This window comes from Hyaena hyaena, unplaced genomic scaffold (assembly GCF_003009895.1).
Source record: "Hyaena hyaena isolate Hyena2069 unplaced genomic scaffold, ASM300989v1 scaffold_1241, whole genome shotgun sequence".
NCBI lineage: Eukaryota > Metazoa > Chordata > Mammalia > Carnivora > Hyaenidae > Hyaena > Hyaena hyaena.
In genome coordinates, this window is record NW_024081876.1 from 236,904 (window position 1) to 261,543 (window position 24,640).

The 24,640-nt window shown below is 46.6% G+C and overlaps 2 protein-coding genes across 2 annotated transcripts in view; one reads left to right on the top strand and one right to left on the bottom strand.

Moving 5' to 3' along the window:
* ITGAE (integrin subunit alpha E) overlaps positions 1–24,640 on the bottom strand; it is a 76,111-nt gene that overhangs the window by 6,481 nt on the left and 44,990 nt on the right. Inside the window, 16 exon segments of the mRNA XM_039223030.1 lie at positions 1,860–1,955; positions 2,264–2,320; positions 5,690–5,797; positions 5,874–5,937; positions 6,459–6,536; positions 7,230–7,309; positions 8,079–8,177; positions 9,777–9,909; positions 13,569–13,642; positions 17,115–17,243; positions 18,407–18,573; positions 19,796–19,926; positions 21,810–21,940; positions 22,942–23,166; positions 23,833–23,973; positions 24,320–24,462. Coding sequence (XP_039078961.1) covers positions 1,860–1,955; positions 2,264–2,320; positions 5,690–5,797; positions 5,874–5,937; positions 6,459–6,536; positions 7,230–7,309; positions 8,079–8,177; positions 9,777–9,909; positions 13,569–13,642; positions 17,115–17,243; positions 18,407–18,573; positions 19,796–19,926; positions 21,810–21,940; positions 22,942–23,166; positions 23,833–23,973; positions 24,320–24,462 — 1,856 coding nt within the window.
* Positions 2,448–5,076, top strand: HASPIN (histone H3 associated protein kinase). The gene has a single exon (XM_039223018.1). It carries the CDS (start codon positions 2,519–2,521, stop codon positions 4,859–4,861), a length of 2,343 nt encoding a protein of 780 aa, XP_039078949.1. The 5' UTR covers positions 2,448–2,518; the 3' UTR covers positions 4,862–5,076.

Consider the following 24,640-nt stretch of genomic DNA (forward strand, 5'->3'; position numbering starts at 1 on the left):
TTGGCAACCACAAAGCCACCCAAGCAAGAAACCTGCGATCATTCCCCAACTTCTTTTCTTTTACACTTTACCTCATGTCACAACACTGCTCACCGGGCCCAAATCAGTTCTTGACAATTATTTTTGTTCTTTCTCTGACCTGTCCCTTTTCTCCAACCTTCATTGTTACTTCTTCCGTTCAGATCTCATCACTCTCACCTGGATTACTGTGAGGTGTTACAGTCTATCCTAGTTGTATCCACTTTAGAACAAATGATGAGGGAAGGCCTCTCTAAGGTAATATCTGAGCTAAATATAAGAAACTATGCACATAAAGATATAGAGGAAGAGCACGGTCATGCAGAAGGGACAGCAAGTACAAAGATCCTGTGGCCAGAACAATATTGGAGAAAGAACAGAATAACTGGAGTATAAGAAGTGGATGGGGAGTGGCCCTGACTCCAGCTCAAGTCATGATCTCATGATTTGTGAGTTGGAGCCCCCGTCGGGCTCTCCTGTCAGCACGGGGCCTGCCTCAGATCCTCTATCCCCCTGTCTCTTTACCCTTCCCTCGCTTGCTCTCTCTCTCTCTCTCTCTCAAAATTAATATTTATAAGGGGGGGGCACCCGGGTGGCTCAGTTGGTTGTGCATCCAACTATTTCCTCTTGGATCACCTTCTTAGAATTTGTAATTCAGGCCCCACATCAGGCTCTATGCTGACTGACAATGTGGAGCCAGAGTCGGATTCTCTCTCCCTCTCTCTTAATAATATGAATAAACTCTCAAAATAAATGAATAAACTTTTTTTAAAAAGTGGGAAAGAGGTGAGTACTAGGAGATAAAGTTGAAGCAGCAAAGACTAGATCACGTAGTGCCTTGCAGGTCATTGAAAAACTGTGTTTTAGTCTAGAAGTACTCATTTTTTAATTAATTAATTTTTTAAGTATTTTATTTTATTATTTTTTAACGGGTTTTTTTCCCTAATTTATGTTTGAGAGAGAGACAGCGAATGGGAGAGCAGCAGAGAGAGAGAGAGTGGGAGACACAGAATCTGAAGCAGGCTCTAGGCTCTGAGCTGTCAGCACAGAGCCCAACAACGGGGCTCAAACTCATGGATCACAAAATCATGACCTGAGCCGAAGTCAGACGCTCAACCGAATGAGACACCCAGGAGCCCCTTAATTTACTTTTTAAAAAATATTTTAAGACAAAATGCACACAAGTGGGGGAGAAGGGCTGAGGGAGGGAAAGAATCTTAAGCAGGCTCTATGCTCTGTGCACAGCTCAGTATGGGGCTCAATCCCACAATCCTGGGATTATGACCTGAGCTGAAATCAAGAGTCAGTGGCTCAACTTACTGAGCCACCCAGGCACCACTAGGCTAGGTGTATTCAAATGCCTTTTTTTTTTTGAGAGGTGTAGCACAATGTTTATTTTTAATATGGTTGTTAAGTGAAGGAAGATTTGTAGAGGGCATGGCAAGAGCACAGACAAGAGAAAAAAGACAGGTTACTGTAATCGCTGGGGCAAAAGAAGGTGGCCAGAACTACAATAGTAGCAGTGGAGAGGAAAGAGGTGAATAGATTTAGAACACATTTTGGAGGTGGAATGACAGAGTGTGCTGCTCTAATAGATATGGGGATGCAGGAAAGGAAGGAGTCACAAGTATTTCCTAAGATAAATAACTAGAGTAAGTTACCCTAAGTTACCCTGTTACCCCAAGTGATTGCGTAAGAGAACAGACTGGGGCAAAAAGTAGATCGGGACACCTGTTTTGGACATGTTACATCTGAGATGCTATTAATTTTTCTCCGAAAGATAGCAGATGCACGTGAGAAACAAGCCAAGCAAATCTGGAGCATTTCCCCATCTCAAGTACCTGCTCAAAATGACTCAAAGAGAGCTCAGCAGCCACCGTTACATTTTCCTTATTTGAAGTGATGACACAGCTCACTGAATGCCATTTTTCCACACGCTGAAAAGGAAACCCTGGTTATAATTAGCACAATGCCGTTCTGAGTGCAAAAGACGAAAGCTTTAACACTTAGCACGCAGAGCACCCTAAGATGCCAGAATAGCAGGTGTATAAAGCTTCAGCGTTCCCTTGGCTCAAGCAAAGCCAGACGTGGCTAAGGTGACCCAGAGAAGAGGCTAGACAGCGCCTTGAGGCCGCCCCGCGTACGCTTTCAGGCGTAAACGACGGGGAAAGGAGCATCTGCCCTCTCAGGTCACCCGCTTCGAGCCCTGCTTCCCTCCCTCCGCTCTCGGGAAGGCCACGCTCACCTGAACGGGATCGCTCCTGCAAGTTTTCTCCTGAGCCTGGCTGCACACAGTGTGGTCCTGAAACGAGAGCCATTGCAGAGCGTCCTTGAGGAAGCCAAACTGTCAGTTAGCCGCCGCCTCCCAGCTCCCCGGAGACCCATCGTGATGCGCATGAGCACGGCCGAGCGCTAGGACCCAGCAGGCTGGCTAGCGAGCGCTTCGGCCTTCGGGAAATCTCGCGATGTTTGCATTTGAACCTCTGGGCGGGTGCCGACGATGGCGGCGTCGCTCCCGCGACCCGGGAATCGCCTCTTCCGAACGTATGGGGCGGCGGGCGGCGGGGGGGCGCGGCGGCGACCCGGCAGGGCAGCCGCGCCGTGGTTCCCGCCGAAAGACCGGAAGCGTTTATTCAGCAGCAGCAGTAGCAGCGACGCCAGCGGCGGCGGCCCCTCGCGGTCTGTCGCTTCCGACGATCCCGATGACCCAGACTTCCTCGGCATTCCGGTGGGTCGACAGCGGAGGCGCCCTGGCGGTCGAGTCTCCGAGGACCGGCCGAGTCTGATCGTGACTCCGAGACGCCTCAGGCTGCGAGCTCGGCCTCCTCAGAACTGCAGCACCCCCTGCGGCCCGCTGGAACCACCACCCTTCTCTAACTGCAACCCGGGCCGCCTGAGCCCGAACTTCAGTGCGTGCAGCCAGCCCGGGGACGGCAGCGAGCTGGGCACCAGTGCCTCCCTGTTCAGCAGTTTGGCCTCTCCTGGCCCCGGCCTCCCAGCGCCAGGAGACAGTGTCCTCGGTACCGGCGCCCCCGCCTCTCTGGATGCAGCCTCTGAAGTTCGGAGCGGCTTCCACCTCTCAGAAGCCTCCCTGGACCCAGCATCCCTCCAGCGCCTCCAGGAGGCAGCAACGGGAAGAGGCAGGTTCACCAGGTTGGCCCAACAAGCCCATGCCAACCTCAGGTCAGCTCTCTTTAGTGTTACGGACTCTGGAACCCCTGAGGATTCTGAGAGCGGGGCAGTTTGGAGGAATATGAGGGAGTCTTGCTGTGAAAGGGAACAGGAGGGGAAGAGGCTGGAGAGGCCAGGTTTTTCAAGCATGGGTAAGAAGAGAGCCACACACCAGGACTCTTGTCAACATATTGGGTCTACAGGGCCTGTCCAGATAGACTGTGAGGTGGTGGATGGCTGCAAGGGCTGTCTCCTACCTGGGGAAGTCAACAGGCCTGAGAGAACTGGGCGAAAAAGGAAGCTTCAGGAAACAGTAGAAAGCTCCCTTCTCCACTACCACCAGTTTAAGAAGGGCCAAAAGATGGAAAGAGACTCATTCATCACCCAGGACCTGGCTCATTTACAGAATGCCTCTTGGACCAAAACCAGGGCTTCCTTCAGTTTCCACAAGAAGAAGACGGTGACTGCTGTGTCAGACGTATGCAGTAGCTACACCCTTGCCAGTTCTCTCTCTGAGTCCCTCTTATCTGAATATCCAAACCCTCCTGTTATGAACAGAACAAACAGTGCTGCATCCTCTTGGCACTGCTCTTCCATGTATTTGCTAACCCCCTTTAAGTCTTTACATGTCACAGACAAAAAGGTATCGGATGCTGAAAAGGTTTATGGGGAATGCAATCAGGAGGGTCCTGTCCCCTTTAGCCATTGCCTTTCCACAGAAAAATTGGAATGCTGTCAAAAGATTGGGGAAGGGGTGTTTGGTGAAGTGTTTCAAACCATTGTTAATCACACACCTGTTGCCCTAAAAATCATTGCTATCGAAGGACCAGATTTAGTCAACGGAGCCCATCAGAAAACTTTTGAGGAAATTCTGCCGGAGATCATCATCTCCAAAGAGTTGAGCCTCTTGTCTGATGAGGTGCACAACCGTACAGAAGGCTTTATTGGTTTGAACTCCGTGCACTGTGTTCAAGGATCTTACCCTCCCTTGCTCCTCAGAGCCTGGGACCATTATCACTCAACTAAAGGGTCTGCAAATGACCGGCCTGACTTTTTTGAGGAAGACCAGCTCTTCATTGTGCTGGAGTTTGAATTTGGGGGGACTGACTTAGAACAAATGAGAACAAAGTTGTCCTCCATGGCTACTGCAAAGAGCATTCTACACCAGATTACAGCATCTCTCGCAGTGGCCGAGGCATCACTGCACTTTGAGCACCGAGACTTACACTGGGGGAACGTGCTCTTAAAGAAAACCAGCCTCAAAGAGCTCCACTACACCCTCAACGGGAACACGAGCACTATCCCCACCCGGGGACTACAAGTCAATATCATTGACTACACCCTGTCACGGCTGGAACGGGATGGGATTGTGGTGTTCTGTGACATTTCCATGGATGAGGACCTATTTTCAGGTAAAGGTGACTACCAGTTTGAGATCTACAGGCTAATGAGGAAGGAGAACAACAACTGCTGGGGTGAATATCACCCTTACAATAATGTGCTCTGGCTCCATTACCTCACAGATAAGATTCTGAAACAGATGACCTTCAAGACTAAATGTAACACCCCTGCCATGAAACAAATGAAGAGAAAGATGCAGCATTTCTATAGGACAATGCTGAACTTCAGGTCTGCCACTGACCTGCTCTGCCAACACAGTCTATTTAAGTGAGCCAGAGCTGCCTTACTGGCCCAAACTGAGAGGGTACTGGTATTAAAGCCCTTGATGCCATTTTCAGTCTTCATCCTTAGACCAGGGTGGACTTCCCATTCTAAATGTTTCTAATCAGTTTTTTCAAATAAGAATTTGGTTTCCAAGTGGAAACTAGAATGTTTTTGAAATTAACAAGTATTCTTTAAAAATAAATTATATATGGGAACAAGTGATTATAAGGCCTCTTTCTGTCAGCAGAGTCCATTCTGTAAATGCTTTTTCATATATTCATTTTTGAGCCTTGGCATTTCATGTACCCTGAGCAAAAAAAACCCCAAAAACCCAGGAAAGTCAAAGACCTCAACTTTCATACTGCTCGGAGCCTGTGGCTGCAGGTAGCGTAAGGGAACCACCCTACAGGTGAAGAGTCAGCCGAGATTAAAGAGGCTGTAGCAAAGCAGAGACAGACAGACGGGACAGAGGAAAGGAAGATGGTAAATTTATAGGGAGAAGTGCAATAAATAGCTCCTGTTTTTCAAGCTCATTTGCCAATCACAAAGAGAAGCAGAATTTATCGGTTTTCAGAGGGAAAATAAATGTCTCCATGTGTATTAAAGTTTGAATTTTTGCTTATTTTTCATCAAGGGAAGGAAAACAAGTGTTGTTTTAAGAGCTGAATGGTTGATATTTCTTGTGAACATGACTTTGGCAAGTTACTCCTAATGTGTTCCCCGGGTAACTAAACATGTTTTTACTCCTTTTCTAGAACTCTAATTATATACCTTTGAGAAGCCATAGTCAGTCTGGAAAGAGGTGTGATCGTGATAAAGAAATGCCTCTAAGTACCTGAATTTTTGTCAGGTTTTTCACTCTTATAATCTGGAGATTTTGTAATTCGATTGGAACGCAGATTTGCAGCTGGAATTCGGCTCCAAAGAGGTTTTCCCCATGTATCTGCAAAATACAGTCAGACAGTGGGAAATCAAACTGGTGCTTTCCCACCTGTAACTTTGCAATTATAAGCACTTACATTGAAGAAGAATTCTTTGTAGACAGAAGGCCCCTGGCTTGTGTTGACATATATCACTGACGGTCTGCAATTGAGAGGATATTTGTTAGGCCTCAAGGCCCCCCTTCTTTCAAATGAGCCTGAATGCTACCAGATGTATACAGTAGGACATAGGGCACCACATCCTTAAGACGAATCAAAGCTGAATATCAAACCATAAGGTGGTGGTAGGGCAGTTGGGATCCAGTAGGATATTTGAATTCTGTATATTTGGGCTGGCTCTGGCTCTAATTATCATTCCTCAGAGTGGCCTTACTTTTCTCCTTCCTTATTGCCCAGTGCCACAGCTCCTCCCTTCCCTCCTTAGCATTCCATCAGTAACCTTTTGTAGCAAGACCAGTAGGCACTGCTCCTCCTTCGGTTATAGCCATGGGGTTTTTTCTAGGACCCAACTGTCAGTGCCCTAGAGATCAGTGGGAGCCTGGGCTTTAAGCAGCCTCCTGTCAGTGAAGGCCGATCCCCACATCTGCCCCAAGCACCAGTTCTATACACAAGAGAGAGTGCTTGAAGCTGTACTGTAGGCGTTGGCCCCTTGGAAGCACTTACTTGGGAAGAACTGCAGTGAAGGCATGCTTGAACTGTAGGCTCTGGGTCTTTCTGACCAAAGACGGTTTTTCATTGAGACTAGGAAATAAGAGTGTCAGTTCACAGCACACCTGCTTTGTACACAGCTGTTTACATACCTTGGCTTCCCCGGGTTGGTGAGGGTCAGATAAGAAAAGACTCTTGAAGATAAGTAATTAGAGTGCAGACTTGCTAAAGACCATACTTGGAGAAACACTGATTTTGAAAGTTTCCTAACCTTGACAATATAGACATTTTGGTCCAGAAATTTTTTTGTGAGAGGCTAACCTGTATGATGTTTAGCAGCAACCCTGGCCTCTCCCCACTAGGTACCAGTAGCACCCCCCCCCCCCCCCCAAGTTGTGGCAACGAAAAATGTTCAGGCACTGGACCTGAGGGGCAGAATCATCCCTGTTTGAGAACCCTTCCCCAACACCATACCCTACCCCCAAAAGTAGAAGTTTTGCAGATGACAGAACTTGTCCAAAGTTAAATGAACCAGAATTAGAACTTGCGTCCAAGGCTCATTTACCAGACTGTACCATAGTTTTGCTTTGTGTGTCAATAAAAGGTTTCCAATATATCTGATAATAAGAAGAAAAAGCCAGGTCACTGCAGCAGCATAAGTTCTTTGTGGGTTCACTGAGGCTCTTCCTGAGCAGTGAGGGAGCCATAGCTCTTACACATGTGCACGGGAAGGAGACTCCTTCCAGGGCCACAGCCTGGGCCTCCTGTGACACAGGCAGTACTTACTTGGTGGCTGTCACCATGATACTGGCTGTCCTGTTTGGAAAGGCATTCTCCTCTAGCTGCCAAACTACTGAAAAGATTGCCTATTTAAAAAAAAAAAAAAAAAAGCACATGGTCCCTCTCTCTACTACTCCCAATTCACATTGCTTCCTTCTAACTAAACAGACCTGGGAAAGCATTCATCTTCCTCACATTTTTGTGGCCCACCATGATACTGGCTGTCCTGTTTGGAAAGGCATTCTCCTCTAGCTGCCAAACTACTGAAAAGATTGCCTATTTAAAAAAAAAAAAAAAAAAAGCACATGGTCCCTCTCTCTACTACTCCCAATTCACATTGCTTCCTTCTAACTAAACAGACCTGGGAAAGCATTCATCTTCCTCACATTTTTGTGGCCCAGCATGCTTCCACACCTGTTATTCCACGTAGGCCTCACAATGTCAATACAGAGCAAGCTGGGCAGACCGCATTTTCCCTTCGTACAGTTAAAGAAACCACTTCAGAGTGTGCCCACAGCACAAAGACCATCAGTGGCAGACCAGGGACCCCCTTCACAACTAAAAGTATTGGTAAGAAGGCATTTGAACTGGGCCTTGGACCCATGCAAACTCTGCTGCTCTGCCCTTACTACTCCCAACCTCACTCTGCTGTAATGGGGGTGAGCTAACAGTTTGTGCTATAACCCCCACCCCACTACTCCCTACTTGGAGAGCAAACTTGGCAGCTCTAAGCTCTGCCGTAGATTGACTACAGTACAGGGTGGAGACCACAACGCAGAGATTCAGATGAGACTGAAATGTGGGAGACACCAAAAAGTCCAAGTTAGAAGCGTCAGCTGACCAAAACATACTCACAGATGACCTGCTGAGTATAGGGTGACCAATCTTGCAGTTCATGACCAGCACAGAAGCAGTTGACTTAGGGTCATCACACCAAATGTCTGGAGAAGGAGGCTGTTAACACAGAAAAACAAACAAAAAACAACCATTCTTAAAGAGCAAGAAAGGAAGCAGTTGCCTCATACCAAAGTAACAAATAGTCACTGATTTTCTACATGTCAGACATCTGCCAGGAGCTGGGGACAAAAATCAGATGGGGGGGGCGGGTGGCGCCTGGGTGGCTCAGTCATTTAAGTGTCCGACTTTGGCTCAGGTCATGATCTCACGGTTCGTGGGTTTGAGGCCCATGTCGGGCTCTGTGCTGACAGCTAGCTCAGAGCCTAGAGCCTGCTTCACATTCTGTATCTCCCTCTCTCTCTGACCCTTGCTCATGCTGCCTCTCTCTCTCTTTCAGAAATTAAAAAAAAAAAAAAATTAAAAAATCAGATTTGGTCTCTGTCTTCCTCACAAGCCGGGCAGAAGAGATCAGTAGTAGATAGTTGAGGAATTTAAATACAAGGCCCAAGGAGTGGTTCTGTAAAGGTACAAGGAAAACCATATAGAAAGAGGTGAAATCCAACTAGGAGGAAGGAATCTGTGAAGTCTTCATTGGTAAGAAGGCATTTGAACTGGGCCTTGGACCCATGCAAACTTAATATCCTGAGATGGGCTGGAGGCTAGCATGAACCCAGCACCACCTCTCAGCCTTGGATCTTCATCTGGAACACTGAATACAGAAGGCGATTTCATTAACAATTTTCTTAATTCTCCCACGGAGAGTGCAACACCACTTCCACTCTAGAAGCTTCTGAGATAATTTCATTATTTTCATGGAATGGAGGCTGTCCTAGCTCAAAAAGCCTAAGACCCCAGGGACAAACTTATAGTGTGACAAAGGCAGGTTTCCTGATCCCTTACAGTGAGGAAAACTGCACCAGGGTATGTCTCACCAAAGAAAAGCAAAGACAGTTAAAGGATCCTGGGAAAGGGTACAGTTCTGGTGAAATATAAGTGAAGCCGAGTTTTGACAGGCTACACTAAGTAAAGAGGACTAGACCCAGGGACCCTCCCTTGGAAACTATTAGGGTGGTTTTGTACAGTTGTGTCCAGAATCCTTTATCGGAAGCTCTGCTCCTCAGATGAAAGCTGAGACTGCTTCTCTTCAAAGTGACATATTCTCCAGTGTCAAGAGTGAAATGATTTGATAATTATAGACAGAACTGCAGGCAGCAAAGTTTGTGATTGCCTATGATTTTAGAGGACACTTGTCCATATGACTTCACAGCTGCAGGATGCCCTTGGGAGCATTATTGTCTCCTAGTATCTTGCCACTGGCTTTGAGTCTGTGATCCCAGGGTGACGAATGGCAGGGCAGACTTACTTTCCCAGGCCAGGCTAACAGAGAGAACATCTCCCTCTCAGAGCCCTGGTTAAGAGAGGCTACAGGCAAGGAGTGACTAGAACAGCACCATGGTGGCTCTTTAGGCGGAGAACAGCACGACTATGCGCCCAGCTCAACACACGGTTGGACAGGAGGGGATTCGCCTAGGTTATTGGATGGACCATGAGGAGACTGGAGGCAGGGAGGCCCGTTCGGAGGTTGCCATGAAAAAGCAGGTGTACAGGGAGGGAAAGCTATGAGTGGCATGTTTCCAAAACCGCCATCGCAGTTACCTTTTGTATCCTCTTAAATTGTAAGTTTCTGGGGTAATTCAAAGCGATTCTCGTCATGTAGGAATCTTCCCCGGAGTTAGTTAGGTTGATGTTCATAGTCAGCTCCTTGGTGAGACCCACCACCAATTCCTGCCTGCACAGCAGTAAGTAGGCAGATAGATACATGTTACCAATTTATTTGGTCTGTAAAAACCTCAATGCAATACAATAGCACAATCTTAACTAACTTCTATAATTGCCTAAAGGATACATTTAGCCTAGATTTTCTTCCCCCTCAACATAAGCAAACACCTGCACTGCCACAGCCAGCCCAGTTGCTATGTGAGATGGTGAGAATGCCCACCATTATTTGGTGCCTACTGTATGGCAGGGACTGTGCTCAATGCTTCACATCCTCAATTAATCCTCATAATAACTGTATAAAATGATATGGTTACTCTCCATTTCATAGAAAAGGAAACAGGCCAACAGAGTCTGATTTACCTGAGGTCTAGCAGTCTCAAAAGGGCGTTGGGAAAATTATATTTAAATCCTCCTTCTACAGCCAATTCACTGCAACCCTAGGCAAGGTAGTTCATTACACGAATTCATCCATTTCACATATACTTCTGGAGTTCTTTCTCTGTGCCTGAGACTCTGCTCACTACTGAGGACTAGGGGCCCCTGGGTGCTCAGTTGGTTAAGTGTCCAGTTTAAAACAATCTATTCAGACTTGAGAAGAATTGGGATTTGTGAGAGCTTCCTTAAGTCCACTGAGGTGCTGTGAGGCCCCAGAGTGTAGAACCACTATCTATTACCAAGATCTACAGGAAAACATGTTAACAATACAAAGAAAATTTCCTAGCCATCTGAAATGTTCAACAACAGAATATGAAGCTCTGGGAAGTAATGTGACCTGTGTTTTGTTGTTGTTGTTGTATTATTTTTGCTTTATCATAACTGAGAAGAGGATAGATTGATTGGCAGGGGAGAGGTAGAGATAGCTAGAGCCTGCTGTGGAAATCCATTTAAGAGATGGCAAATGCCTGGGGGCACCCCGGTGGCTCAGCTGGGTAAGCATCCAACCTCAGCGTTAGTCATGATCTCACAGTTCGTGGGTTCGAGCGCTGTGTCAGGCTCTGTGCTGACAGCTCGGAGCCTGGAGCCTGTCTCAGGTTCTGTGTCTCCCTCTCTCTCTGCCCCTCTACTGCTCATACTCTGTCCCTCAAAAATAAATGAATGTTTAAAAATTAAAAAAAAATAAATAAAGAGGGGCACCTGGGTGGCTCAGTCGGTTAAGCGTCCAATTTCAGCTCACATCATGATCTCACAGTCCATGAGTTCAAGCCCCGCATTGGGCTCTGTGCTGACAGCTCAGAGCCTGGAGCCTGCTTTGGATTCTTATGTCTCCCTCTCTTTCTGCCCCTCCCCCACCCCACTCTGTCTCTCCTTCAAAGATAAATAAACATTTAAAAAATTATTTTAAAAAGAGATAGCAAATGCCTGATGTAAGACAGTAGTAATGAGGATAGAGAGAAGGGATAGAAGCCAGATAAGGTAAGGCCACACTTGCCATCAGAGCAGCAGAAAGGAGTCAAGGAAGAGCCCTGACTTTTCACCTTGGATGACCAAATGGTGCTATTCATGAGGGAGAGGATACTGGAGAAGACCAGAGGGTGGCAGGTGACCAGATGAGTTCAGGCAGGATATAATGACAGGTGTCTATGGCATAACAAGGTAGAGATGTTGAAACATCAGGTGGCTATACTGTTCTAGAGCCCATGAGAGAGATCTGAGAGCCACTGTTATATTTCACAGGGGTTCTAAACCTGAGGACCAGGGACCATTTCAGAGGGCCCCAAATGCAAACACTTATGTTCTATGCACATGTAATCTTCTAGGCGGAAGCGTCTGTAGCTTTTCTTAGATTCTTTAGGAGATCCATGTCCATAAAAAGGTTGAAACATTTGGATGCTAAGGATCTAAGAAACACTGGATGCTAACCATCAAAAAGTATGATTCAAAAAGGCCAATCATACTTTTTGAAAAAAGAAGAGACTGCTTACTATTTACGCTAGGGGGTGATGTAGGGCCAGCTGTGTGTGCTATATATATGACTATAGATCACAAGGAGTTGGCTGGAAGGGAAGTTCTTGGCTGTAATCAATTCGTGTTAGAAACAGCTGCATCTGTTTATTAGGCTGGATTCCAAGCATTCAAAAGTCTTGAATTGGATCCTTAGCAATTGGGATAGGCAGCACTAAGCCATCCACAGTTCCTACAAATGTCTATGAAAAGGCTTACCAGGACTCAGGCAATCGTGTTCTTCCGCATAGATGCCAATTCCGGCCAATGGGCCATCAGTGCCGTGTTATGCATACGGCATTACTAGCCAGAAAGGGCACTTTAAGACCCTCACATGTCCAAAGCCAAACTCCTTATCTCTTTCTCTCCACCCTGCTTTCCAAAATCATTCTTCTAAAGGCTTCCCCAATACAGTTCTTGGCATCGCCACTATTCTGGAGTTCGATGTGATCCAATGAAACTCGTGCAGTAATGGAAATAGTCTATATCTGGGCTCTTCAATATCACTAGCCACATGTGGGTGTTGGGCACTCGAAATGTGCCTAGTTCAACTGAGGAACTACAGTTTTACTTTTACTTAATTTTACTTAATTTGAATAGTTAAATGTGACTAGTGGCTACTGCATTGGACAGCACAGATCTAGATGTTCAGTGTGAAACCATGGAAGCTGCATTAGCCCCTTCTCTCTCTTACTCCCCTGATCCAATCTGTCATCACATCCTGTGGGCTCTAACCTCAAAATATAGCCACCTCTACCTGCTACCACTATGGCCCAAGTCACTTCTCGCCTGAGTTGTTATAATATATCCTTACCATGTCCCTGCTCACATCGTTGTTCCTTCAGTCTGCCACTCAGCAGCAGCAATGAGGCTGTTAAAATGCAAGGTCCTGTCATTCCTCTAGCTTCCAGTTCACAGGAAACCTCATTCAGGGCCTCAGGAGCCCCGTATAACCTTTCTCCCTGCCCCCGCATTACCTCTTCCCTATTCTACTGAAAGCATACAGGTGTCCTGGCCATTCCGCTCACCTCCAGGTGTGTTCCCACCCCCAGGGCATTTGCAGGTGCTTTCCCTGCAGACACCCACACAGTTCATTCCTCGGTCTCCTGTGTGTACCAAAATGTCACCTCAGGGAGCCCTTTCCTGACCACTCCAGACTTCAATCCACCCCCACTCGGCACTTTCTCCCACCTTCCCTGCCTTTTCTTCATAGTACATCTCATCAACATAAAATTTACCTCCTATCTTCTCCTAAAACACCAGGAGGGCAAGGCTTTTTTGTCTGTGCTGTTTGCTGACATATCTCCAGCAGGTAGAGTGCCTGGCACAGAGGAGATGCTCCATAAATATTGAAGGAATTAGTTAAGTAATTGGGTTAAGAGGTGCGCCAAGGAAGAGGCTACCTCTAGCTGGATTAGTCCTAGAAGCAAGAAACACCGGCATATAAAAAGAGCATTGTCCAGAGTGTCAAGGGACCTGGGTTTAAGTCCACTGAATGACCTCTGTGATCCCACACAGTCCCTCAACTACTGCATCTGTTCTGTAATCTAGAAGACAGAAATACAAATCTCCTGCCTCCCTCATAGTGTGGCTGAGGACCCAACGAGATAATAAATGCAAAGCCCTTTGTGGGCCACGAGGAAATGTCAGATTGTGATGAGGGGTTTCCCAGGTACACTTTCAGGAGGAAGTTCATTGCAGACACTGTGACAACTGGATTAAACTCACTGAGAGGTGGTGATGGCCATCTGTAACTCGGCAACACACAACAGTTTATTCCTGCAGTTCTTCTCATAGGGTAGCTGTAAACAGAGAGAGTTAGGGGTCACACCAGGGACACCACCACCCCAGGGAGCTTTGCCTCACGATCTTCTCCTGAGGACACACCTCTCCTTCCTTAGACTCTGAGAGGTGCAGGTAGAAGGACATGAAGCCCAACAGACTGGTGTTGTACCCATGTGGCCAAGAGAGCTGTGACCGTGACATTGCTTGACCAGTCAGGGGTAGGGAGTGTGCTTGGTCTCACAACAAGGGTACACCGTGACTCGGGCCTCTGGCCAAGGTAAAAAATGGGGGGACCTTCATGGAATGGTGGGGGTACCTGTCACATTTATATCATGGGAATTAAGCAGCAGGCTTGCTCACAATTCACTAATTTGAACACTTTAGGGAGGAAACCCTAAGAGGAAAAAAAGGTTCCTTTGTCCTTTTAAGTAGAGACAGGAACAGTAGAGGCAGGAATGGGGATACCGAACCCAAATATTGTGAGGTCCAGTCCTGTGAGGTTCATGTCCCCATGACTAGTCTTCTCTGTAGGATAAATATTCCCCCTTGTAATCTTGCCTATACTAAAACAAAATGATTTAGAAAGTTACATAGGGTCCAAAAGGCCCAGTCAAGGTTAAACATCCCTAGTTAAGTTAAAAAATCAAATTTCCTAAAGGACTTGGATCTATTTTTTTATTATGAAGGAAACATAGGCAGCTACTTAGCTGGAGAATCTCTGTAGTTGTCTCCCCAGCAGCTGGTGACCACCTCAGCAACATTCTGCAAGGAATGTTACCATGGCCTGGAGCTGGAACAGGAGCCCAAAGCTGAAAAGGAAACTTACCTCCAAGGGAAGGGAGATGCAATTTGAAGAAGTCAGATCTCGGAGCTCTATCTGGCTAGCTTAACATTGAGTCAGGCTTTTTGAGTTTTGCTTTTAATATAACCAAGTAGCCTGCTTTTACAGCCAGCCCCAGTGAGAGAGAGGATTAAACCATCTAAGCTCCCAGCTAGAACTCATTCTTTAGAAACATCTATGTGCCTAACCTAACACCAAATAATTTCCCCTCAACCATTTTATTAGTGGAATATATTTTTTTAGATCTCTTTGTTAAGGGCACCTGGATGGCTCAGTCAGTTAAGCATCCGACTTCGGCTCCAGTCATGATCTTGCAGTTCGTGAGTTCGAGCCCTCCTTGGGGCTCTGCGCTGACAACTCAGAGCCTAGAGCCCTAGAGCCTGCTTCAGATTCTGTGTCTCCTTTCTCTCTGTCTCTCCCTCTCTCTCTCTCTCTCTCTCAAAAATAAATAAACATTTAGAAAGTTTAAAGATACTTATTAATTACAAAGGGAAACAGTACCAGAAAAGGGACAGATCAACATGATGTATCTCCTATGTTATGCACTTAGGACACAGCTTCACTTCTGTGATACTCCTGTCAAAAATGCATAACCTGAATCTAATCATGAGGAACCATATTCTACAAAATAATTGGCCTGTACCATTCAAAAATGGTAAGGTCATTAAAGGCAAAGACAGACTGAGCAACCATTGGAGATCAAAGAGGACTAAAGACAAGTAATGAAAAAAATGTAATGAATGATCTTCGGCCACAGAAAAAAATTGTTCTCTTTCACCATGTAGGACACTAATAAGACAACCGGTAATATCTGAATAAAGTTTATGCATTACATAATAGCATTTTATCATTGTTAATTTCCTGATTTGGATCCTCATACTGTAGTTTTGTAAGAGAATGTCCTTGTTTTTTAGGAAATATATACTGAAATATTGGGGGGTAAAGAACCATCTTTTGTATAACTCTCCACCTTACTCTCAAATGGTTGCAAAATATAAATGTGTGATACATACATATATATATGGATGTGTGATATGTTTATATACATATATGTATGTATATATGTATACATATATATGTATATGTGTGTATATATATATACATAAAATAAGAAGGGAGAGAATGATAAAGCAAATATGATAAAATATCAAAAGAGTAAACTTTTGGAGAATCTGGATAAAGGATGAATGGGAATTCTTTGGACTATTCTTCCATTTTTTTAGCAAATGAAATATTTCAAAATAAAAAGGTTCTAAAAACAGAATGTGTAGAATTAATGATAATCTACTTATTCATGAAATTTTGTTGCATTAGTTTTCCTAATCTCTTCTGAATCATCTATTCTGTCAATACCAAGTTTTATAAAATTCTCTACAAAATAAGTATACTATTATAAATTTAAAATTCAATTCCTGTCTAAAAGAATTAAGATGACAATCTTTGCTCATAGGGAGGCTGATTCTCCTTCCTGGGCAGAAGAGCAATGGAAACAGTGATTCCAGTGTAATCACTCTGATTACATTACTCTCTTATTTCTATTCACTTTTTGTGACTGATTCATTGGATATTGGCCAAAATGTGAGCCAAAGATTTATATAATTTAATTCATATAGAGAATTGTTGTAAAAATATTAGACAGTCATGAGTGTCCTATGGATACCTGGAAATAGATTTATGCTACCTGAAGATTTTCTATGTCAATGCTTTTGGTGGGGTTTCCTTTTTGGAGTTCCATTCATTCCAGCTAACTGTAATTATTATTTTAAATGCTCTTGTTGTCACTTTGATCTTCCTGATTTTTCTATATGCCATAAGACCTTCTAAATGAAGACTGACAGAATACCATGGGGGCCAGTTACTATGGAGAATACTATGGAGAATACTCCAATACTATGGAGAACCAAGTTACTCTATATATCAAAGAATCAAGAAATTTGAGGGGTGCCTGGGTGGCTTGGTCACTGAGGCATCCAACCCCTGGTTTCGGCTCAGGTCATGATCTCATGGTTTGTGTGATGTAGCCCCAGGGTAAGGCCCGCATTGTTAGCCCAGACCCTGCTTGGGATTCTCTCTCTCCCTTTCTCTCTGCCTCTCCACTGCCCATACTTTCTCTCTCTCTCTCAAAATAAATAAACTTTTTTTTTTTAATGACTGTTTATTTTGCCCTCTGATTTCCCTTAGTTATGTGAGAAGTTTCTTGTGATAGGCATTCACCAAGTTTCTGGGCAGGCCAGACATTCAGCCTGAAGGCCGAGGTCAGGGCCTAGGTAGGCAGATGCACTAAGGAGCAGCCTGTCTGCACAACAGAGCAGGTTGGCACAGTCTGGGCCCCACATAGGACCCGCATCACACTATCATCAGAGACCCTTGCCTAGTCAGACAACAGATTTCTATGCATCACAGCAAGTTTTCTGTGAACATAAAGAAACTAACCTTGCTTGTGGTTTAGAGACTTGTGTTACCCACCAGTAAGGCCCTGGGCAAATTAACACCATCTCAGGAACTCAGTTTCCCAACCATGTAAACAGCAAGGGGCCCAAATACTGTCTGAGGGCACTCCTAACTTTAACATTCTTTGAAGTTAGAGGAACAAGGGGGTTGGCTTTTGGGAGGATGGCTCCCAGGACAGTCTCGCCTAGCTGAGTCACCTGGAAGATGGTGAAGGGTTCAGTGTAGAGGTCCAAAACAGGGCGAGGATGGTCCTTCCGGCTCTCTGAGGTCTGGAGTTGGTAGCTGACCTTGACACTGATGCTGGAGAAGCAGTCCTCCTCACAGAGCTACCAGAGTCATCGAGTAATACAGGATTGGAGTGGCATGGGGTGGGGGGGTGAGGGGGGCAGGGAGGAATGACAAGGAGAATATTTTTAATTTTGATGTAGTCATAATAAGAAATAAACAATGAAAGTGGTGAGTCAGAAGTCGTAAGCCTCTTCCACATAAGCCATGCTGAAGCGAACCTTCCTTCAACCAAGCTGCCTAGAGCTTTGGAAAAATCTCACTTGATCTGCTCCGCCCTCAGGCCTGAAAACTCATGGTTCCCATCCCAAACATAAAGGGATTTTGGCCACCAAGAGTTAAAAACAAACCTGAGGTTTTTTTGGAGGGCAAATGGAAGCCACAGAAAGGAAGGATAGTGGTCACATCTATCAAGATCTTTCTCAAAGCAACCTGGAGGACTTGTTAGAAAGGTAAAAGCTGAGGATGAGGAGATTGCTCAGGGTGTCATTGGCCGTAAGTGAGACTTTCAGCCACAGTAGGAGCTTTGAACACCAGAGAGTAGGTGAGCATGATTCCTGGGTAGAAAATGTAGCTTTTATTTAAGGAAGGCACAGACTTGCTACAAACTTTCTTAATCCAATTAACACTCTGAACAGATACACGAACAGATGTGTAGTCAGAAGTATAACTTAGGAGTTTATTGGAATAAATGACCCTTATAGGTCCTTCAAAGGCTCGGAATCCTGATAAATTCATGTCTTTTATGTCTCCAGTCACCCCTGCCAGGAGTAAACCTTTGTAAATGATACCTTTTGTCGTTATTTCTACTTTCTCTCATTCAATTTTCCTGATGTTTATTCATATAAGGGCACTCAGCCCCATTGCTACTACCAGGTGAGTGAGATGACATGAAGCAGGGAGAATTCTTGTTATTTCTGATTTGTTACCAAGAAAAATGGCAGCCATTAGAGCATTTCCCTTTGTGTCCAGTTTCTAGAAAGCTCAGAGATATGGTTAGTGTTCCATTTCAGCACATTTCTTTCCTTCGGAGTTCCAGTACAATTAACTCCATCTCCCATGCCATTATATGGTTCTTGTCCTATTAGGATTCTTTTATTGCCTGGTTTGTTTTGGGTAAATATCCTTCATTGCAAGCACCTCAAATTTTTTTCTTAACAAAACACAGACCCCTCTTGACTCTCTTCTAAACTCCTCCACTTACCTTTCCCTCTGTGGGAATGAGCAGGAAGGGCTCACAAAGATGTGACACACTGCTGTCCCACTCCCTAAGGTGGCTCTGACAGATTCTCTTGTCTGAACACTGCAGCCTTTTCCTCTGCTTCATCACATCCACATCCAATGTGAAGTTCAGAACTGTGTCTTTGAGTCCTGGGAATGAAGATCAGACCTTCCTGATAAGGCTGGGATGGGTAAGCCCTGGACAGAGGGCCCCTAGCCTGCAGTTCCTCAGCCCTTCCTGAGTGGTGTCCCCACCTAGTCCCTTGTGTTGGGTTCCCGAGTTTCTTCCTTTCAAAAGTACTTTTCTCATGGTCTTCATGGCTCCAGTCCCTCAGTGCCCCACCCCCAAACCCAAAGCAGCACATTCCCAGGGCTATGATTGAAGAAGACAATGATGAGGAAGAAGAACTCAGAGGCTGAAGAGAGAAACCACAGAGTAAAATCTGAGGATAGCAGAGCTAGAAACACCTGATAGATTACCTGGGCCAACTCCCTTACTGTACAGAATAGAAATCAGGACCCAGAGAATGAAAGACACTTGCCCAGTGTCACACAGCCACTCAGAAGCTGCTATTCAAGCACTGTGGCCTGAATCTTTCATCCTAAACAACTGGAACTGATAGGCCCATCATTTTCTACCCCCACATTTGATAATGCTCCCCTTCTGCAGGAAAGCCACTACTACCTGGGAGAGTGCTTTCTGACCTACAAGAGGTAAAGAGACATCGCAGGTATTGTTCTGGAAAGATTAAACTTTGGGGACTGTTGCTGAGGGATTATTCTGGAGGGCAGCTCTTGGGTTGGCAAAAAGTACCTGGGCCATGAAAAACATGCCCATCCTCTGCCTTCTGGAAAGGCACCCAACCAACGCCAGGTATGGGGATGGAAAAAGAGGCCAGGCTTCTAGCAGGTTATCTAATCCAACCTGCCTAGGAAGATACAGCGAGCAGGGAAGGAGAGAAGATGTAAATCAGAGAGGAAGAGGAAAGGCACTTCTCAGGAGCTCCACACACATGGGCACAGGAGAGGAAAATGGAGACATGGATGCTTTTTTTCTGAGTTTTCTTTCAGAAACTCAATCCTTCGACCTTGAGGAAGGGATCCAAAGCCCCTCTGCCCACAAGGGTCAGATAAATCCCTTCATAGTATGGATTTAATATCAGACTGCCCTTTTCTGGGACAGTTCCCATTAGGCAGAACCTAATGTCAAAGATAGTAACCTCTAATAGAGGGATTTCAAGCACCAAGACTTCATACTCCTTGCACACACACACCCTCAGTCCTCCTTCCCGGTCCCCTACTGAAGCCAACAAGGAATGACCACAACACTGGGTGGGGTGGGGGGAGGGTGGTGAGCCAGGCTGTCTGTTACCTGACTGAGCAGCTGTAGTCAGAGAGCTGATTTCAAAACACAAATAAGCATTCACACTGGTGTTGAAGCCAATGGGCAGTGCCATGGGGGTGAAGGTCATGGACACATTCAGGTAAACCACAGGTCTTGAGCTAAACAAGACAGCAAAGAGAACCATGAGGAGTGACCACAAGACTCCAGTGCTTGGCTCATTCAATTATTCAATGAATATTTATTGAACATCTCCAATATACCAAGTGCTGTTCTGCATCCTCAGGATGTAGTAGTAGGAAAAGAGACAAGTCCCTTTCTAGTGAGAAAATAGACAATAAGCAAATAAGAAGAAACAGGAAAATCCTATGTACAGGTAATGCTATGACAAAAATAAAAAACCACCTATATGACAAATATCATATGTTTGCACGTATAGGAGGATTAGGAGGAACTTGACGGAGGAACAAGGGGGAGAAGAAGGGCGGAAATGGTGGGGGAAAAAGGAGAGAGGCAAACCATGAGAGACTCTTGAATGCTGACAAAAACTGAGGACTGATGGATGTGGGGGGGAGGGGGGATGGGCATGGAGGAGGGCACTTTGGGGATGAGCACTGAGTGTTATGTGGAAACTAATTTGACAATAAACTATTTGTAAAAAAAAAAAATTAAATTAAATTAAATTAAAAAAAAAAAAACACCTATATGGTTCAGTCAGTTAAGTGTCTGACTTAGGCTCAGGTCATGATCTCACGGTTTGTGAGTTCGAGCCCTTCATCAGGCTCTCACTGACAGCTGGGATCCTGGACCCAGCTTTGGATTCTGTGTCTCCCTTTCTCTCTATTTCTCTCTCCCAAAAATAAACAAACATTAAAAAATTTAAGAAAATAAAATAGGATAGAGTAATAGAGATTGGGGGCTACCTGGGTTGGGTGATCAGGGATGGCCTCACTGATGAGACATTTGAGATCTGTTAACAAGAGCTAGCTATGTGAAGATAAGGGGGGACCTCATTCCAGGCAGAAATCACAGCTAGCACAAAAGGCATGTGGTAGCATGGTAGCAATGAACTTGGTTTGTTTGAGGAACACAAAGGTCAGCATGACTAGAGCACAATTAGTGAGATGGAGGGTAGTAACAGGAAATGGGGATGGAGGGATGAGCAGAGACAGGCCATGGAGAGGGTGGGCCATGGTAAAGATTTTGGGTTTTACTCTCTAATGGAGTCATTGAGGGGTTTTAAGCAGCAGAATAAGGGGATTCTTCTGGCAGCTGTGTGGAGAATGGAGAACAAGGAGTGGAAGCAGGGAAGGACACCACAGAAGTGATACAGGTGAGAGATGCCAGCGTCTTATACTGGGAGGCATTGTGGAGGCAGATCTAACAAAATCCTGTGGGTGGGGTGGTGGCAGAAAGAAAAGAGAGGAATCAAGGATGACTCCTGGGTATTTGTCCTGAACAAATAGTGCCATTTACTGAGCTGGCAAGCCTGGGAAAGGGCAGCTTGGGGAGAACGAGGAGTGGGTGAGAAAATGAGTCCATTTTTAGACATGTTAACTTTGAGATGCCAGACAGCAACAGCCAGGAGGAGCATTAAATAGCCAGCCAAGCTGGAGCTTAGTGGAGCGCACAGGACAGATAGGTGCTCTGCCAGATTATTTATAGCCATGGGATTTGATAATTCCCTGGGGACAGAACACAGAAGCTCTGAAAATCATCAGATCATCATCAAAATAATAGCCTTCACTGAGTACTGTACCAAATGCTTGCAAAGATTCTCTCAATCTTCATAACTCTGTGTGGTAGGTGCTACTGTTATTCCCATTTACAGGTGAGAAAACTGGGATTCAGAATACAAGAACCTGCCCAAAGGCCAATTGAGAGCTGAGGTTCAAACCCAGTTGGGCAGATTGGAGAGCTGGTGCCCTCCACAACCGCATTTACTCCCTCCCATCAGTGCCTGGTGTCTTCATGGGGTCACTGAAGTCAGGGCAACTAGGTAAGGCTGGGACTTGGGACCACAGAAGGCAGGGTGAACCCATACCGGAGCACAGCTGCCCGGCCCAGAGTGCCCACAGTGATGTCAGCAAGGCCGTCACCAGTGAAATCTAAGCCACCAGCCACTGACATGCCGAAGTATTGGAGTCCTGAGGCCACCTCTGAGGCTCTGATCCGCTGTGGAGAGAGAAGCACAAGGCATGGAGGAGGAGAAGGGGAGTCCTTTGGGGTTTTATTCAAATCAGCATCATCAGCCTTGGTCTCCACCCCAGGGAGCCCTCAACTGAGGACCTGAAAAGAGAAGGGCAAGGTTTTCCAAGGGGAGCAGCATTTGATGGAAACTTGAAGGGTAGGTGGGACTTGACATGGCAAGTGAAGAAAGCCAGGGTTGGGAAAGAGCAGGGTCATATGAGGACATAGCTAGGGTCACTGCAATGGGAACAGAAGGAGGTTGGGTGCAAGGAGGCTTGATGAGGGGCTGGGAATGATGTGGGCCTAACTGCTCAGGCACAGGGTGGAAGATGGGGAGTAGGAGCAGCCAGGCCAGGAGTGGTGGGGATGGAGAGAGATAGGATCCAGGTCAGGGGCTGGATATGGGAGAGAATCATTAGGACAGGTGCGGGGGATAGGCGGAAGGGGCCCAGGGGAGCAGCGGGTGTGGAAGAGGATGCTTTGGGTTAGGCAACATGAGACTGAGATGCCTGGGGGGCCATCCAGTGAGGCGCTCAGGAGGCAGCTGGACATACAAGACTGAAGCTAGGAGAACAACCGTGGTCTGAGGTGGGTAAAAGTGCCCCAAAAATATGTAACATGAGAGGCTGGCAGTGGAGTCCCGGGAGATGAGGGTTAAGGCATGGATGGGGTGGGGTGGCACACAGGGGCCAGAAAAGGGACAGAAAGAGAGGAAGGTGAATCTGAGGCAGGTCCATGGTCAGGAGTGCCAAAAAAAGGAGACACAGGTCAGGAAACAGATGTTGCCACAACCTCCTACATCACTGGAAGGATCTGGGGTGAGGTCCCAGCCTGGAACCTCCAAGTGACTTCTGTCCTTCATTGGGCACTCCTGACCCCTTGGGACCTGCCTGACCCTTAGAACAGGAGCTGACTCGGGGCCTAGGCTATCATATCTAGGTGGTCAGAATCCCATGGCAGAGGCTGGAGAGAGCCCTGCAGGTTACCTGAGAGGGGGTGGTAGAAAGGCCATCCCAGCGTCCGTTGTAGATGTACACGCTGCCGAAGCTGGTGCCATCCTCTAACCCAAAACCCTCCAGGGGGGCACCAATGGCCACATCCGTGAGCGTATCCTGACTGATATCCCCCACCGTTGCTATGGCAAAGCCAAATCGGATGTCAGTGAATCCAGGGTACCCACTCAGCATGTGTGCCAAAGACAAGGAACCATTCTGCAAAGCAAACAGGCAGCTCAGCCCTCAAGAGAGGGATGCAGGGCGTACCACCACTGCCATCCCAGAAGGCGTGCTCACTGGACTTGTTTCTGGTTCTGTAGCAGGGAGGCTGAGGCTCAGAAAAGGCAACGGACATCCCCACTGTTACACAGTGTGTGAGTGGTAAGGCTAGGATCCTCCTGCCTTGCAGTTCAGGACCCAGAACCTTCCCCTCTGCTCCCACAGTTAGGGGTACCGCACTGGCAACTGGGAGGCCTGGGTTCTAGTCTTGGCTCTACCACACACTTGCTATGTAAACTTGAGCAAGTCTCAACATCACTGAGCCTCAGTTTACTCATCTGTAAAATGGAAGTAACAATTATGGTGAGAAACACAGCTACTGTGACAAACAAGCGAGATCATAGACAAAACATGCTTTGTTGAGCGTGCAGCTACTGGGGATGTTATCATCATCAACATGGGATAATGGAGTGGGGGAAGTGTAAAAGTGGAGCAGGGGAAGAAATGGAATGGCCGCCCCACCTGGCCCCCATCCACCCTGAGCACCTCCCCAGCACTGTCCTCCCAAGCAAGTTAGGGCCAGGGCGCTCCCAACCCCCATTACCTCTGCAGCAGGCTGAGCACCCACAACCTCAGCAAGCTTGCAAACATGGACACTCTCACCTGCTCAGTTAGATGGTACACGTAGACTCTGCCTTCCTCTCCATGAATGTGGTAGAATGGAGCCGCCACCAGCAACAAGTCTGTGGTCCCATCCATGTCAATGTCCACAGGACACAGCTCTGAGCCAAAATAGGATCCCATCTACAGCCCAGGAAGAACTCAGCTCACAAGGGTGCTGGGGAGGCCTCTCTGATACCCCTCAGCAAGGCTAGAGTCCTGTTCCTGCTCTGCCTGGACCACCAATTTGGGTCATTCCACATCAATCTGTTCACGAGAGAAACCTAGAAGCGTGGGTGAGTGGCCATATTCCCGAGGGAGGAAGCCAGGTGATAATTAGACACACAGAGCTGGGGCAGTGGCACTGCTTTCTGCCCGAGCTCTGTCCAGGCTGAGGTGATAACCCTTGGTGTGCCTTGAAGCCTGCCCCATTCCCTCTGGCACTGCCAGGTCCTCCATCTATAATAATGGGAGCATCCTTCTCATGTACCTGTTCTCCCTCCAGCACTGGCACAAAGTTGGTCTCTTTGCCCTCCTTCTGGAGCTCAAACACAGCCCCCCGCTGCTTGTACCGTGGAGCCCCTGCCACATAGGAGATGCCACAGGCCTTGTACAGCAGGGCCACTGAGTAACCTGGGAGGGAGGAGGTGGTGGTGGTCATTGGGAGCTCCCGGGCCACTCCTTAGACCACCCCCCCCCCCACTTTCCCAGCCAGTCTTTCAAAGTAGCCTGGACAGGGGAAAGCAGATCTGGAGAAACTGTCTTTCTCATCCTTTTAAAAACTGGCACCAGCAGGTGGTCCCACTTAGCC

Coding starts and splice junctions, on each gene's coding strand:
- HASPIN (XM_039223018.1), top strand. CDS start 2,519: ATGGCGGCGTCGCTCCCGCGACCCGGGAATCGCCTCTTCCGAACGTAT.